Raw genomic sequence first — 17,323 nt, 5'->3', positions numbered from 1 at the left:
TCTGTTTGTTTTCTTAGTACAAGTGCGTGTTTACTCCCTCAACGAGGAGCTGAGGAAATCTAGACGAACCGTCACCCTTACATTCGTGGTGAGTGTCTGTCTTCACAGCCTCATACTTCACATGAATTATGATTTCTATATGTGATAACCTTGTTGACGTTTCAACTTCCTTTTAGGATCCTAATGGTATCAAAGTAGAGATGATTGATATGACAGACATCAATGGAGCAAAGCCACTTCTTCCACCTTTCAAAATACCTTTAAAGCCAATGTAAGACACACAGTCTGTTAGTTGATCTGCTGTTTAAATGATTATATTAGGAATAATAGTGAATTTCTATGGTCCAGCTGGATCAAACTGGTTAGTTCTTGTCAATCAGATGAAGTTTGCAAAGAAATGAAAGTCTTGCTGGTAAGGCTATTAAAGAAGAATGTTGAATGCAGGTCTATTCATTAATCTTTTTTGTCTCTGTATCATTTTATTCACAATGTAAATTTCATTAGTTATGGCATATGGAAGATTTTGGCCACCTATGCAGACACTTTTGAAACCACTGCCACGGCTGAGTTTGAGGTCAAAGAATATGGTAAGAATACGGTTGTTTTAAAAAAAAAAATTTAGACATTGTAGACAATTTTATGTAGACATTCAGTTTCCATTATATCTTAAATCAAGCTATGTTTTTCAGTGCTGCCTAGTATTTCACTCCACATTCAGCCCGAGGCCAACTACGTCAGTGAGAAGAACTTTGAATCTTTCCAATTGAAGATTTCAGCCAAGTATGTTTTTCCTGTTTTACCTCATGTAAATACAGTACCGTTCAAACATTTATGGTCAGTATTATTTGTGTTATGTTGTTACAAGAAATTATTGTTTAAAATAAATGCTATTTGTTTTGAACAATCTGATAATCAAAGAATAGTGTAAAAACGAATCATTTTTTCACACAAAAATATTAAGCAGCACAATTGTTTTCAACATTGATAAAAATAAATGATTTATGAGCAGTAAATCAGCATATTAGAATGATTTCTGAAGGATCATATGACATGGAGTAATGATGCTCATATGGAGTAATGATGCTGAAAACTCAGCTTTTCATCACAATAATAAATTAAATTTGAAATGATGTTAAACTTTTCAAAATTAGAAAGTATTAAGAAAACTATTTTAAATTGTAATAATATTTTATGTTTTCCCATTGTTTTTTTTTTTTTTTTAATTTGTGTATATGTGCTGGCAGGTATGTTCATGGAACGCCAGTTAGTTCAGCAGACATTTTCGTGACATTCGGATACAGTTCTCCAGATGAAACTGTCATGATACCAGCAACCTTTTCAAGATACTCGGTCAGTGTGTGCACTCAACAAAACATTTTGTAATGTCTGAAGTCAGAGAATAATTTTTTTTTTTGGCTTTTGTTTTAGCTGAGAAATGGAAGGGAAGAAGTCAACTTAGACATCAAGTCAGCTTTGTCAACAATGCCAGATGGGCCTCAAAGTCTGAGAGCCATGAAAGAAAACAGCTTTCTTCGAGTGAGAGTTTTGTTACAAGAATCAACTGGTAGGTCCAGTTAGTTCCACAGACATAAGAGTGTGTTATCCTGATTTAAACCATCAAGCAAATAAATGTGACAACCACTTAACAGCATTGGAAACCCCTGTTCATTGTCAGGTGGTATCTCCCAGGAAGCAGTGCTCTCAAATGTGAAATTTGTGGAAACTCCATTTACGCTGAATCTGATCTCAACCCCTCCTTTCATCAAACCGGGTCTACCATACGCTGTGAGAGTAAGAAACCTGCCTCCTCGAGTAGTTTTATTATATTAGAAAAGATGTATATATACATAAATGTTTCATCCATCCTAACATTTTGGTGTTATTTTGAAACCAGGTCTTGGTGAAGGATCCTTTGGGTAAACCAGTGCAAGGTGTGTCAGTCATGACAAGGGCAACAATAACCACAGCTGACAAAGAACATGACACCCTCAAATTCTCAGGGTACAAGGATACATTGACAGTGACAAGTCAGAAGGATGGAATTGCTTACTTCACCTGTAATATACCAGCTAATGTAAAACAAGCTGAATTCACTGTGAGTAAAACTGTGGCATTTTTTTAGTATTCTAATTTTTTTTTCTGAAGGGCCCAATCAGTGAATATGTCAATCATAAGTCCTGAGTGATATAAACAAGAGTAGGTTAAAAATACGGAGATACATAGTCTAATCAGGTAATTATTTATCAAGCAAGATAACAAGATACTAAATATTCATTTATATTGTATTCGTTTTAGTTTGAGACAGAAGATCCTTCTTGGAGTCAGGATCCAGTTAAACTAAAGGCGGAATCATATGAGTCTGTCAACCATCGTTACCTGTACATCAATTTGCCTGAATCCTCAGTATTTGAAGTTGGACAGTACATTTCCATCGACGTTTACTTTGAATTTCGTGACTACCTTTCTCTGAAGACCTTCAGCTACCAGGTAAAATTTGTTTACATTTATGCATTTTATGCATATGCACTTTTATCAAAATTGGCTTACAAAAGAGGAACTAAACATGAACAATTATTTTTACCATCTGAATTATACTCTATAGTCACTACAGGTTTCAAGTTATTTGGTTAAGCTTTGTATTTATTAAACTCTTTTCAAATTTTTCTTATGTGACATTTAAAGTATCATTTTGAGCCTCACATTATATATTTCTCTAAAACAATTTCAATCATGACAACTCTCGGAAGATTTTTTGCATTGTGATAGATATGACAATGTGAATGTATTTGGTCTTGGCGGAACAGATCTGCTACACTGTGGCTGAAATGCTGCTGCTGTTGGTTATTGCTGTAGTTATAAATTATTGGAGCTGCTGCAAGCAAGTACAGGAACTTGCTACTGCCAATACATATTGCTATACTGTGCCATAAATATTTAAGATATGCTGCTGCACAAATAACATACAAATAACTGATAGCAGATCTGTACAGGTGGAGCTTCGGAAGGTGGAGGGTTTCAGAGAAACTCTGAATGTGCGCTACGGGAATCTCTAGTGAATGCCAGCCAGCCATATAAATTAGTTGTCGACTGATATATCGCCAAGGCTGATATATCGGCGGATACTTCGCATTTTTTAAATATTGCATCGGCCAGTACATTTTCTGGTTTTGCATATGTGTTCGATGCATACTTTTATTTTGACATCGCAACAGACATTTATTTTGATGTCGCTGAGAACACACAGTGCTCACATTCTCCCTCTTGTTCACTGTTGTCCTTAACAGTTCTTTATAAATATGGATAGAAGTCTGTCTAATAATCAGTTAGAAAGGTTTAACAAAGGAATTAAACTGTATACAAAAAGTATTATAATGATTGCTTTTATATTATTAGTAATAGAAAGGCAAACATTATAATACTTTCTTGATAGCCGTCAGCATTCAGCAAATATGCATTTACATCATTTAAACAAATCTTTTAATCTCTTATAAACAAATAATAAAAAAAAAACTTTAAGATCCTGTTGTGAGATCTTGTGAAGTGTGCATGTGCATCCTGCATGATCGCGTGTTCTCTGCCTGATAGTTGGTCCGTGTCTATTCAATGCTGCTGACAGTTCTGCTTGACTAGAGATGTGCATGATTTCAAATTATTACATTTTCATTTTTATTTTCACTGTGTGCACACAAACTTCCCAAAATACTGAGTGCCCTGTTGGTTACAGTGTTTACATCCTTTTTAATTATATTTTTATTAAATATTTATTTTTTGTGAAAAATACTTTGTCTTCTAATTATAAGTATGTTTATTTAACAGATTAATTTTTGAATACATTTTTAAAAATTTCAGTTTTCTTAAATATTAATTAAAAAAAATTAAACTATATCAGCTTTATATCAGTCATCGGCCACCCTGCTTTCCAAAATATAGGCATCGGCTTTCAAAAAAACAATATGACCACTAATATAAATGCAAGGCAGTGAGCTCATTGGCTGCACATGCAGCATGAACCAATCAGCTTGTGGTAAGTTGTTTAACTCTCTGTATATCATCAGTTACGATTATATAGTTTCATGACTAACCTATATGTTTATTTTGAAATAGATTTTTTTGTCATCATAGTCATTACAATTATTAATAGTCATTTTTATTTGTCAATGTTATGAAAACCCACAAGTTCAGGGTTGGTAGGATTTTTTAAATGTTTTTAAAAAAAGTCGCACCAAGGCTAGGACTATTTGAAAAAAAATAATACTGAAAAAATTGTTATATTGTGAATTGTTTTCACAGTTTAAAATAATTGACCTCTATTATCATATTTTTTTTTAATGTCAACTCACCTTTATTTATATAGTGCTTTTAACAATGCATATTGTGTGTAGCATTAAATAGGAAAACAGTGTGACAATAAAGTAAAAAGGCAGTTCATCACTGAATTCAGTGATGTCATCATCTAGCTCAGTTCAGTTTAAATAGTATCTGTGCAATCATTTGCAATCAAGTCGACGATATCGCTGGAAATCATCGCCAACCAAGCAAGCCAGAGGTGACAGAGGCAAAGAACCAAAACTCCATCAGTGACAGAATGGAGAAAAAAAAACTTGGAAGAAACCAGGCTCAGTTGGAGGGCCAGTTCTCCACTGACGAGACGAAACCAGCAGTTTCACGAGTTCACGCTTACATATAATTAGCTGAGGTATGGTATGTGTATTTGGTGTGCTGTCCGGGGAAGGGCTCCGAGCTCGGGAATGGCCCGAACCTAGAGTACCCCCCCTTTCCCCTCTAATTATAAAGTGAATTTGAAGTGAGGAGCTGCAGGTGCTGGACTATGTGGTTAGAGGCACCCGGTCGGTAGGGCTCGAGCCGATGCTCAACGGGGGCTCACAGCGTTGGAACGGTGAGTCCTACCGGCTGATGAGGAGAAGCGGCGTGGTTGTATAGCCCGACTGGGAGGGCCCGAGTTGCCTTTACTGGAATAGGTCACAGTGTCGGCGTACGGGCCCTACTGGCTGATAAGCCCCTGCTATTCAGAGGGCGAAGGGCAAATGGCTGACCGAGAGAGCCCATTGGACGACGGACGTCTGGGCCCTCTCGGTTTGGCAGATAAAAAGGTTTTTGGGCTGACCGACAAGGAGACTCTTACGGCATCCGACGGGAGGTCGATACTCACGACATCGGATGGATGATACTCGCTTGTGGCCAGCAAGTATGGAACCCGACCGGGAGAACCGGTTAAAGTAGGCTAATGATTATGAATGTGTCAAAATTAGCAAGGAGAAATTTAATTGTTTAGTAATAAACGGGTGTTTTCTGTGTCGTTGACGATGCGGACTCACGATGAACGCCAGAGAGAAATACACATTTCATATGTATTACATAATCAAAGAGTAACCTATTTTGGTTTGAATATTTTCATTTAAAAGTAGACATTTCAAGCTTTCTGTAATATATTGCCTATATTTCTTTTTAAACCCACCGACTAAAAGATTAAGACACTACCTGACCCAAAATATCACCCAAAGTTTCTACAGCTTTTTTCGGCATGATAAATGCTCGTCACTTCTGCTGCCGAAACTTTGTCAGCCTGCGGGTCATTTGGTTTATTGAAAAACGATTGCACTGATTTACATGTTTCTTGATGGTGTGCTTTTTTTCACATGCACCATGTCGCTCACGTCATATTCTCCACCATGTCCCACAGAAAAACTTATTTTGCATAAAATGCAAAAATCTCTCTCTGCTTCGCCATCTACAGGTCTTAACCAAGAGTATGTTGCGGTCCATTCGCTATTAAAAGTGCATCTTCTCTTTATCGCGGCCACACTAGCCATACTGAGGCCGTTCACATATTGCATCTAAAAATGCGTGGAAAATGCTAGGCGCGCTGCTTTCTCTTCTTTCCAAAGCGCTCGGACAGTTGCGCTCCAGAGGCGTCTGCTGTTACTAAGCAACCATGACCTGCTCTCTCCATGAAGACGCGGAAATTTCAGCAAAGGATAAATGGATTTGCAGCACTAAAAATCACTTGCAGTAGCTCTGCTACTAAATTTATTTCAAAATGGCAATCCATATATAGCTGTGGTCAGCTGTTCCTTCATCTTGGCTGAGCTTTCAAAGTTTTTACGGGAAAGGATGAAGCTGATTGGTTGGTTCTTGTCACATGACCCGCAGTGCGCTTGTGGCATTCTGAAAAGTTGAGATGTTTTTAACTCGATGCGGTGCAGACGCGCCTAAAAACAACGAGCGCGTCGCACCGCGAGCGCTTCGCACTGCGTGCGCTTCGCAACTGCGTCGCTTCCATTATGAGTGCGCATACCGCATGCCTACATTGGAAATAACGAACTTGAGCGTGCAAAAGACGCAATATGTGAACGGCCCCTAAACAGACCGAACAGCGCGCGTGCTCTCCAATTTGAGATTGTTGAATGTTGAGGAGGCGTTCGTCCACCAGTCAACAGTTTGATTGACGTACGACTCAGCCTATCGACTAAAGCTTTTATTGCTCTCCTCTGAACTATTGGACATAAGTTAACAGTACGCCTATGGACGTATCCGTGTATTTATTAGGCAGAGTTGAATGAAAAAGCGGGACAGTCCGACGTCTGATGGGAGCTTGTACTCACAGCATCGCGCCAGTTCTTTAGCCAATAAAGGGTGGGCCTATGTATTTCAAAGCTGTGTCTAGTACTATATTAATTACAAATAAATACTATATTAATTATATTATTAATGTTTAATTGGCATCTTTATTTCAAACGACCCAACCGACCGCGACCCGAATATCATTAAAAATATTTTGGGATGACTCGTAACCGCGGGTAACTGCGGGTGACCGCAGGCACCTGCTCATTTCGGATCAACCCGCGCATCACTGCCGGGAGACTCTCGCCGATGTCCGACGGGGGCATCGAACGTGTAAGCCTCTCCGGATGAAAGATGGAAAGGTAAAATAGTGTTGTCACGAGGCTCTAAACAGCATCCAACAGGAACTTCGTGCTCACTGTATCGGCTGGGTCAACATCGCAGGCCGTAGGATGGAAGAGGTAAGTTTGGGTGGCCATGGGGCTCTCGCCGACGTCCGATGAAAGCTTGTACTCGCAGCATCGGACGGGAAAGCCTCGACGCCCGTAGAAATGGAAAAGGAGGTTCTCACCGGCCTCCCGTGGGATCTGGATAGTGCATGGTGGAACTGACAGCTTGCGGCTGTAAGGAGAAAGGAAAGGTAGTCTGGCCAGGAGGCTCTCGCTGGCATCCGATGGGAGCACACGCATCGAATGGGTAAGCTTGTGGGAGCTTTATACTCGCGGCACCAGATAGGTAGGTCTCGATGACCATAAAAAAGAGGAAGTTAAGGTTGTAGCTGGTAGGCTCTCGCTGACGTACGATGGGAGCACACAGCATCAGATGAGTAAGCCTGGCTGGCCATAAAATAGAAGATGTAAGGTTGTCTAGCCGAGAGGCTCTCGCCGGCATCTGGTGGGAGCTCAATACTCAATACGCAATACAGTCTTGACGACCGTAAGGCGGCCGTGTTTGGCGAGGTAGGAGTGATCGTGGGTCCGACAAAAAGTGACAGATCTGAAAAATCCCCAGTACAGATCTCTTCGTTGGAAGGAAAATTGGGTCTGTGATAAGTTGACAGACAGAGCGAATCGAATGCTGATTAACCATCGATGGATAGAGGTAAGTCAGCGATATTTATACTGTGGGATTGATTACTAGATTGTGGTCCACCGTTGTTAGTTAGGCTAAGTATCTGACGCGCTCCTCCCGAAGCTTGTTAACGAGAACATCACTAAATTCCGGACTGCAGCAGGAGACAAGGTCTTGACTGTGGATCTGTCTCTGGGGCTAATCTAGTTGTCCTGGTCTCTGCTGACATTCAGGGCGGTATAGGTCCTTTCTAGGTGCTGATCTATCATCTGGTCAGGATACGTACTGAATCCGGGTGACTGCAGCAACCATCTGATCAGGACAGACTGGAGCTGGTGGCTATGGTGACCTTGGAATAAGAAAGAAACAAACTAATATTAGCGTAGATGCCATTCTTCCAATGATGTAGCAAGTACATTGTGTGTTATGTTATATGTTCCCAGTTCTGGTTTTCCTAATTATTGTAGCCTAAAGATTTGACAGATAATATTAGAATATTAAAAATGTGTTCGTTTTATGTGTAAGCCGTGTTAAAGAGATGGGTGAGTGTGTTTGCCTCCCGAACAATATTAGGTGGGTTTTTCTGTTTTCGACTTCGCTACCGTTCCAACTTTCTTGCTTACTGCTCTGCGCTTTGCTCCATATTTCTGTAGGTCTTTTGGATTTTTCCAAGATTTTAACTTCAGTAGATCAGCACAGTGCTCAGACAACACATTTTTGGCACAAACACCAAAACTAAAAACTCTTTGGGACTGAAATAATACTAAGAAAAATAAATGCCTCCCATTGCCAGCAGCTTACATTACGGAGAAGGGAAAACACAGCTGCCCACATTCAAACAGAGAAAGAAAACACCTCCTGTTGAATCTACTTTCTGCATGAACTGCTGCAAACTTGTACAAAGGATTGCAGTTCTTGAAACAAAGTTACTTGCTGGACTTCCAAAACAGGCGGAGCACAAAGCAGACCGTCGTCATGAAACCCCTCAGCATACAGCCGGTGAGTCTCATGAATCTATTGAATCTCAACAGTTTATCCCAAGTGTAGAGGAACAAGCAAAAAATTATTGTCAATCGATGGCACAAATAGGGAGCGAGACCCAAAGGCACACGAGACATCAGATTGTAACGTGTTTCTTGATTGCTGCCATAGCATCCTCTACTCCAGATTTGGCTATGACAACGCGTATGAATACTGGTATTCTACCACCGCCTTTACACCTTGAGAACAGTTTTTAAGCATTAATGAATGCGGGTGAGGAATCCCCAAATGTAATTAAACATGGATTGGATCAGCCAGCAGCTAAAATTGCTAATAACAGGCACTCAAGCTCAAGTAGACAACGGCATTCAGCTCAGAGCGCAACCTATTATCAGAAACATTAGTAGCAGAAATACAACAACATGCTGTCTTCCTCAAGCAACTGTCTCTGATGTGAACAAGGAACTTCAGAAAATTCTAATGAAGCACAAGACTGCAAATTGAAACATCATCCATGTGGGGAAGAATGATATTTGGAAAGAGCAGTCAGAACTCCTTAAGTGAACTCTTTCAGTCGTTCATCAGTGGACCACTCCCAGCAAGGGGAACTAATATGTTTTCACGTTTGCTTGGACTGAACACATGGCTACAAAGAATCTGCTGTGTAAAAGGAGTCAATTTCATTGACAACTTCAATCTTTTCTGGGGCCATAGACAACTGTTTAAACTAGATGGCCTCCACCCAAACAAACTTGGTGCAAGAGTGCTAAAGGACAATATCTATTTCTCCCTCCATCATGCTTCAGTAGTGTGTGCCAAACCACTCAACCTGAATCGCACACAAACACCTGGACAGCGTATGAGTGATGACAGGACTTCATATCAGCTTCCGAGTCATCATGTGTTTGACACATCCCACAAGAACACTAATAACATGCAGCCACAACCAGCACTGCTCATGGACACCATCCTGTCGGAACCCACAGAGCTCATTAAAGACAGACTGTTACGCATCAGAACAGCTCCAAGGCTCAGCACCCAGGGCTGACTTTCTGGAAAACAGCCAGGAAAGCTAGGACAACATATTTCAGGCACCAGAAACCAAAGCCACAGCCCTGCTCACCAGACACATTATCCATCTTTCCACAGAAAATTTAGGAACTGGTGTATGCTGGGACCAAACTCTCCCACTCTTTTTCTGCAAGCCCCCAGATAAACTTAAAAATGGTGGGCCCCACAACCACTTAAACCTGTGGGAACCGTCGTCCACCTCCTCCTGTGAGAGCTCTCTGGCCACTGCCACAACGCCAGTGCCCAGACCCTGCATCTGCTGTATGTGAACAAAAAAAACACTGATAACAACTCTCAGTGATGTGTGTCGAGTCCCCGCTACAATAGCAGAAATATTCATAAATGTTTACAGGACAAGTGGCAACCCAGTGTGGCTATAGTTTTCCCTGTTTCTGTTTCATCATGTAATAGAAAGTCTAAGGCCTTCTCAAGCCCTACGACTGACTCATCTAATCTGCAGCCTGATATGCATCAAACTAATATTGCTGTTTAGACAAAATACAATGCCATCAAGTTAGAATTTTTAAACATTCACTTACTAAAAAATAAATCATTTCTAATCAATGACTTAATAACCACAAACAACCTGTCAACTGAGTCATTGCATTTGGAAACAACATCTCTAACAACTAAAAATCAAGTCAGGAATCTAGGTGTGAGTTTGGAGTCAGACATTAGTTTCAGTAGTCATGTCAAAGCAGTAACTAAATCTGTATACTATCATCTAAAATACATTGCAAGAATTAGATGTTTTGTTTCCAGTCAAGACAAGATCACCAGCAGGGTGGACTATTGTAATGGGCTCCTCACCAGCCTTCCCAAGAAGACCATTAGACAGCTGCAGCTCATCCAGAACGCTGCTGCCAAGATTCTGACTAGAACCAGAAAATCTGAGCATATCACACCAGTCCTCCGGTCTTTACACTGGCATCCAGTTACATTTAGGATTGATCTTAAAGTACTTTTACTCGTTTATAAATCACTCAAGGGCCAAATACATCACAGATATGCTCACTGAATATAAAAACCTAACAGACCACTCAGATCACTAGGATAGAGTCAGGTAGAAATACCAAGGGTTCACACAAAACAAGGGGAATCTGCTTTTAGTTATTATGCCGCCTGCAGTTGGAATCAGCTTCCAGAAGAGATCAGATGTGCTAAAACACTAGTCATTTAAATGTAGACTCAAAACTCATCCTTTTAGCTCTGCATTTATTGATTGAGCAATATGCACGGTCCGACTTGATGGCACTATATTTTATGTATAATAATTTTCTATTCTTAACTGTTTTAAATTGATTTTAAACCTTTTAAATCCATTTGAAATCATTTTCAAAGTTTTTAAATTCCGTATTTTATTGGTGTGATTCTTTTTTTTTTTTTCTTGTCTTTTATGTAAAGCACTTTGAATTACCATTGTGAATGAAATGTGCTATATAAATAAACCTGCCTTGACTTGGCGAGTTTATTTCAGAGTTTGGGGGCTAAATAGGAAAACGATCTACCGCCCGCAGCTGATTTTGATATTCTAGGTATTATCAAATTTCCAGAGAGCCAAAATGTAATTTATTTCTGTGATGGCAAAGCTGAATTTTCAGCATCATTACCCCACTCTTCAGTGTCACACAGTTCTTTTAGAAATCATTGTAATATGCTGATTTGCTGCTCAAGAAACATTTTTATTATTATTATTATCAATGTTAAAAACAGTTATGCTGCTGAAGGCATTTGTGGAAGCAATGATAATTTTTTTTCAGAAATCTTCAATGAGTGGAAAGTTTAAAAGAACAGCATTTATTTGAATCTTTTCTAACATTATGCATCTTTTTACTGTCTCTTTTTTATCAATGTTATGCATTCTTGAGACTTTTAATATAAGTAGTAATTTCTTAAAAAATAATAGTAATAAGTTTACTAAATCCAAGCTTTTGAATCCACATCTGCTCTGACACAGTCCATCTGAATGGCACATATGTTATGTTATAGTTTTTTTGGGGCTGCACTTAATTCAATCTATATTTGTTCCAGTGAATCATCTACTATGATGCAATCTTTTTTTTTCTCAGATCATTTCCAGAGGAAAAGTTGTGCAGTATGACACAGTTAAGTGGGGTGGTGTAAAGACTCAAAACCTCAACATTAAAATCACCCCTGACATGGTGCCATCTGCCCGGCTAGTGGTGTACTACGTTCTGTATGGTGAAGAAAAAGCAGAGCTGGTGGCAGACTCCACGTGGATTGATGTGAAGGCTAAATGTGTTAACAATTTAAATGTAATGCCTTTTTCTCTGCCATCTGTAATTTTGAAGTGTTTCATCATAATATGGATGCATTGTGAAATCATAACTCATCTGAATATATTTCAGGTAGACATATCAACTCCCGACTTACGGTATGTCTACCAACCCAAAGATAAACTCCAATTAAGAGTGTCATCTAAAAGCAGAGAAGAGTCACTGGTGGCCTTTTCTGCTGTTGATACAGCCCTGTACAACCTAAAATCTAATGACAAGGACCCTCTAAAAAAGGTGAAATAGAAGATTTGTTCAAAAATAACTTGTATACAGTCAAATATTATGTTTTTGAGGAAATGACAGTAACATCATGTGGATTGTGCTTTTAAAGATGAGAACTACAAGTTAATATCATGATGAAAATGTTTCTCATTGTCGCAGGTGTTACAACATGTTGAGCGAAGTGACTTGGGTTGTGGAAGAGGAGGAGGCAAAAATAATGGTGATGTGTTTGACCGTGTCGGCCTTATGTTCATCACCAATGCAAACGCCAAAACCTCTAGCACAGGTACAAGCTCACTTTTAAGTTAATATGTGTGATTTGTTACATTTAAGCATCTCACTACAGCACATAATAATTTTCTGAAACAGACATTCTGTATTCTCTCATTTTTGTTTTTTGCAGAGGGGGTTTGCTCCGATTTGGTAAGGCCAAAGCGTTCAGTTGACCTGGCACAAAAGTTTGAGCAAATGGGTCTGTTTACAAGCATTTTATGTCTGAAAAACAGTATAATCTAATCCTTTTTTATCATAGCGACATCATCAAAACACATTTATGCCCACATGTTTGTTCTATAGCCAAATCCTTTGGGTTGTACAAGGGTTGCTGCTCCTCTGGGACAGAGAGTAGCCCGATACTCGAAACCTGTCAACATCGTTCAGAGAGATTGTCTTATCCTACGTAAGGGACTTTTAAGTGCTTTTAAATTAAATCCATTTAATTTTATTCTTACATTAAATTTTCTCCAGGTTACGTATGTAATCCTAGTTCCCAGAGCGAATGAGACGCTGTGTCTAAACGTTATGGGATTGACCCCAGCATGACCACGCTCTGAATCATATGTGTAATCAGTCCAAAGGAAGAGACGACATATGCCGATGACGCAGCAACCAGGAAGCTATAAAAGCACATGAGGTGGAACCTGCGTCAGCTTATAGGAATGAAGCAAGAACTCGCAGGGATGTAAGAAATATGGCCCTGAGATGGAGCATCTCATTCCCTCTGGGAACTAGGGTTACATACGTAACCTGGAGACATTCCCCTTCAGGAACTCGAGCTGCGTCTAAACGCTATGGGATTGACAATGCCCACGCTGCCAGACTTGCAGATGTCCTGCATAGACACACCTGCTAAGGCCTTGGAGGTTGAAATATCTCGGGTCGAGTTAGCCTTGTCCCCCAAGGAGAGGGGAGATCAGAGGACTCAAGGCTATAGAATAGCATCCTGATCCACCATTTAGCATAAGCTTCTCTGGCAGGAGGCCTCGGCCTCAGTGCACTGCGGGGGAAACATGTAAGAAGACGATGTCTTCCCACTGAATTGCTACCAAGAGGGGTGTGGTAGGCCATAATGGCTGCCATGGAGACATCTAGGGTGGAGTGGGTCAACCATGCAGATAAATAGGCCTGCAGGAACTCCAGAATAGGGGTGTTGCGATATACCTGTCTTAAACGACAACCGTGATATTCAATGCAACAAATATCGGTATCGTGTGTGAGACGATACACCGTTATTAGCGATAACCGCAATATTTAAAATGAACAGTTCTCTTAGAATAACACCACATGTAAATACTCCAGCTCCAGTACCTGGTTGAGTTCCCAAGTGACAGTATTTTGCCTTAACGCTGACACCTGTCACACAAGAAGAATATGCAGTGCTCACAGTGACTCAGAGCAGAGCCGTGTTCATCAGAGTAAGTTGCCATTATTTTACTAGTCATATAATGGGAAATGTTATATTAACCTTTTAACAGCAGTTTTCTGTGTTCATATATTTAAGTAATGGGTGATTATTTTTATAAGTACCGCATTTTTTTTACTTTACTAAATACATCCTGTGCGTAATAACAGTTTATTTCTTTTTTCACATCTATTAACAGTTACATAATTAAAACTGATCTTAAAAAACTGAGCAACCACATTTCTAAATTAAACTCTGTAAAATGGTAAGTTGGTAGCGGTGCCATGAACTTAATGCTTCATCTGCGTCATGTAAGTTTCATTAGTTAATATTAGTTAATTACATTAGTTAAAATATATAAATAACATAAATAATAATAAACAATATTTCCACAGCATTTATTAATCTTAGTTCATGTTCATTTCAGCATTTACTTATTACTAATTACTTGTGCATTTTTAAAATCAAAATTGTAAACATTTATGCACTGTGAACTAACATGAACAATGAATGACTAAATTTTTATTGACATTAACAAAGATTAATAAATTGTTTAATGCAATGTTCATTGTTCATTCATGTTAGTTAATACATTAACCAATGACATTAACCAATTAAAGTGTTACAATTAATATTTATTTATCATACTGTTGAACTTGACAGTATTTTCGATCTTGTTATTTCATAGGAACTGCAAAGAAGACAGAGAAAGCCAGAGTCTTGTGCCCTGCGTTTATCAGTAGCCTTATGTTCGTTGAGGGAATAAAAATAGTAAAAAATAATTTGACTTATATATCCCCCCCCCCCCCCCCCCCCCAAGGTTTCCATAGATATTACAATATATCGATCATGATTTCTTATGGCCACACTAACCATGATATGAAAAATTCTAATATCACGTCAGCCCTACTCCAGAACTGTACCAGCTGGGCAGTAGACTGGGTTGAGCTGGCGGGCTCCGCACCAAGAAGTAAAAAGTTTTCACTTCAAGGCATAGATTTTCCTCATGGAGGGAGATCTGGATTGTAGGATGGTCTCAACAACTTCGGCTGAGAGACCAGGAACTACGAGTTATGCCCCCTCAGAGGCCACACCCATAACTTCCACAGCGCTGGGTGGTGGTGGAATACCGTGCCCTCCGCCTGTGAGAGGAGATTCCTCCTGACGGGAATCTCCCATGGAGAGCCGTCGAAAAGGGAAACCAGGTCCAAGAACCATACTCAGCACGACCAGAATGGGGCTACTAGCAGTAGATGGACCCCGTCCCTATGCACTCTCTCTCAGGAGTAGAGCAATCAGGGGAAAGGTGTATAGATGAAGCCTCGGCCACCAGTGGAGCTGGATGAGTCAGAGAGAACCAGAGGGGACAGTGCGATGCCTCTTGAGTCACAAACAAGTCCACCTGAGCCTTGTCAAACATTCAACAAATCTGACATACCACCTCTGGGTGAAGCCTCCATTCCCTGGGCCTCCGCCCCTCTCTCGAAAGTTGTCTTCTCCCTGATTGAAATACCCAGGGATATGAACTGTGAAGCGGGTTTCCTCTCGAGGAAAACCACTTGGTCTTGAGCCACCACTGTAGGGGTCTCATGTACAGCAGGCCAAAAGTAACCGCATTGGACAAAGCTGCCATCAACCCCAGCAGTCTGCATCATGGTCAAATCCTACACCACGCCCAGATAACTGGTTCTCTGTACTGTAAAAATCCCACTTTTTCTTGGGGTTAAGTCTTAACCCCAGCTCTTTTGTGTGAGCAAGAACGACATCTCAATGTTGAACCACCATCTCCTCTGATTGAGCTAATATTAACTAATTGCTGATGTGGTTGAGTCTTGAAAGTGTGAGGTGAGAATGCAAGGCCAAAGGAAGAACCAGTATTGGTAGGCCTTTTTCCTGCTTAATGAAAGATGGAGTGAGCATCTTTTAAATTGATTGAGGGGGGGTTCCCATAGCATTTCGACGCAGCTCAGGTTCCTGAATGGGAACATATTTTAAAGATCTTTTCTGAGTTTAATATTCATTATATTACTCATAATAAATAACATTTTTGTTATAAATTAATAAACATAATTATAAATATCGATTTACTATGCAATTTTTTTCTGGAGCCTATAATTAGATATTGGTACTGTAATTAATTTCATGATAAGATAATTTAATAATAAGATAATAAACTACAGGTTGCTTCTCAATCAATTAGAATGTCTTGAAGAAGTTCATTTATTCCAGTAATTCAACTCCAATTGTGAAACTTGTGTATTAAATACATTCAATGCACACAGACTGAAGTAGTTTAAGTCTTTGGTTCTTTTAATTGTGATGATTTTGGCTCACATTTAACAAAAACCCACCAATTTGCTATCTCAACAAATTTGAATACTTCATAAGACCAATATAAAAAAAATATTTTAGTGAACTGTTGGCCTTCTGCAATGTATGTTAATTTACTGTACATGTACTCAGTACTTGGTAGGGGCTCCTTTTGCTTTAATTACTACTTCAATTCGGCATGACATGGAGGTGATCATTTTGTGGCACTGTTGAGGTAGTATGGAAGCCCAGATTTCTTTGACATTCCTCTTAAGGCTGCGGTTCTCTTGGTTGGTTGTGCATCTTTATTCTTCCACACTTTTTCCTTCCACTCAACTTTCTGTTAGCATGCTTGGATACAGCACTCTGTGAACAGCCATCTTCTTTGGCAATGAATGTTTGTGGCTTACCCTCCTTGTGAAGGGTTTCACTGACTGCTTTTAAATGGACCCTACTAATCCGATCGTAATAGGACTAGAAGCAGAATTAGAATAAAAAGTCACATGTAAACATGTCAGTCGGATTGAATTGGCCAGATCCGACTAAAATTTCAATCGGATTGTAAGGGGTGGTTTATTCCTTTTGTAATCCAAGTGAGAGTATATGTTAACACTTGATCGGATTGAAAACCAAAACTGGAAAGTACTGCGCATGCGCAGTGACGCAGAAATAGCATAATGACGTACGACCGAGCGCCAACCTCCCGCTCTCTCTCGTGAGGCCAATAAGGAAGTGACTAAAACTGCAATTCATCGACTGGCCGCTTGAGGCTGGCTGCAAAAGGGAGTCAGTCCCATAGACTCCCCATGTTAAAATGCCCAAATTTACAGCAGGAAAAAACATGTTTACAGCCTGGTGCAAAAAATGATTTTGGTCTAAATAGCTAATTTTGCCCTTCATGACAACTGTGAGGGGGGTGAATTTTTTTTATAACTCATCGTTTAAATTATATTAAGACTTAAAGTTCTGCATAATTAAGGGCGTAGCTACTTGAGTGACAGGTGGATTGCCGCTGCTGACACTGCCGTCGTGCTAGGTGGGTGTGGCTTCAGCAACTAGCTCCCGCCTTTTTGCCCATTTTTGATTGTCCGGGAGAGTCGCGCGGTGA

General features: G+C 39.8%; 1 protein-coding gene across 1 annotated transcript in view; it reads left to right on the top strand.

Annotated features, from left to right (window-relative positions):
- Positions 1 to 17,323, top strand: part of LOC132136973 (complement C5-like) — a 33,792-nt gene that overhangs the window by 1,088 nt on the left and 15,381 nt on the right. The window contains exons 4-17 of the mRNA XM_059547432.1: positions 18 to 88; positions 177 to 271; positions 505 to 587; positions 690 to 780; positions 1,245 to 1,350; positions 1,429 to 1,564; positions 1,676 to 1,791; positions 1,895 to 2,095; positions 2,296 to 2,487; positions 11,775 to 11,981; positions 12,075 to 12,236; positions 12,384 to 12,510; positions 12,628 to 12,696; positions 12,801 to 12,903. Coding sequence (XP_059403415.1) covers positions 18 to 88; positions 177 to 271; positions 505 to 587; positions 690 to 780; positions 1,245 to 1,350; positions 1,429 to 1,564; positions 1,676 to 1,791; positions 1,895 to 2,095; positions 2,296 to 2,487; positions 11,775 to 11,981; positions 12,075 to 12,236; positions 12,384 to 12,510; positions 12,628 to 12,696; positions 12,801 to 12,903 — 1,759 coding nt within the window. The remainder of the gene's footprint in view (positions 1 to 17; positions 89 to 176; positions 272 to 504; positions 588 to 689; positions 781 to 1,244; positions 1,351 to 1,428; positions 1,565 to 1,675; positions 1,792 to 1,894; positions 2,096 to 2,295; positions 2,488 to 11,774; positions 11,982 to 12,074; positions 12,237 to 12,383; positions 12,511 to 12,627; positions 12,697 to 12,800; positions 12,904 to 17,323) is intronic.

Source organism: Carassius carassius, chromosome 4, assembly GCF_963082965.1.
Source record: "Carassius carassius chromosome 4, fCarCar2.1, whole genome shotgun sequence".
Taxonomy (NCBI): domain Eukaryota; kingdom Metazoa; phylum Chordata; class Actinopteri; order Cypriniformes; family Cyprinidae; genus Carassius; species Carassius carassius.
The sequence above is the reverse complement of the archived record's forward strand: the minus strand, read 5'-3'. Positions and strand labels throughout refer to the sequence as shown.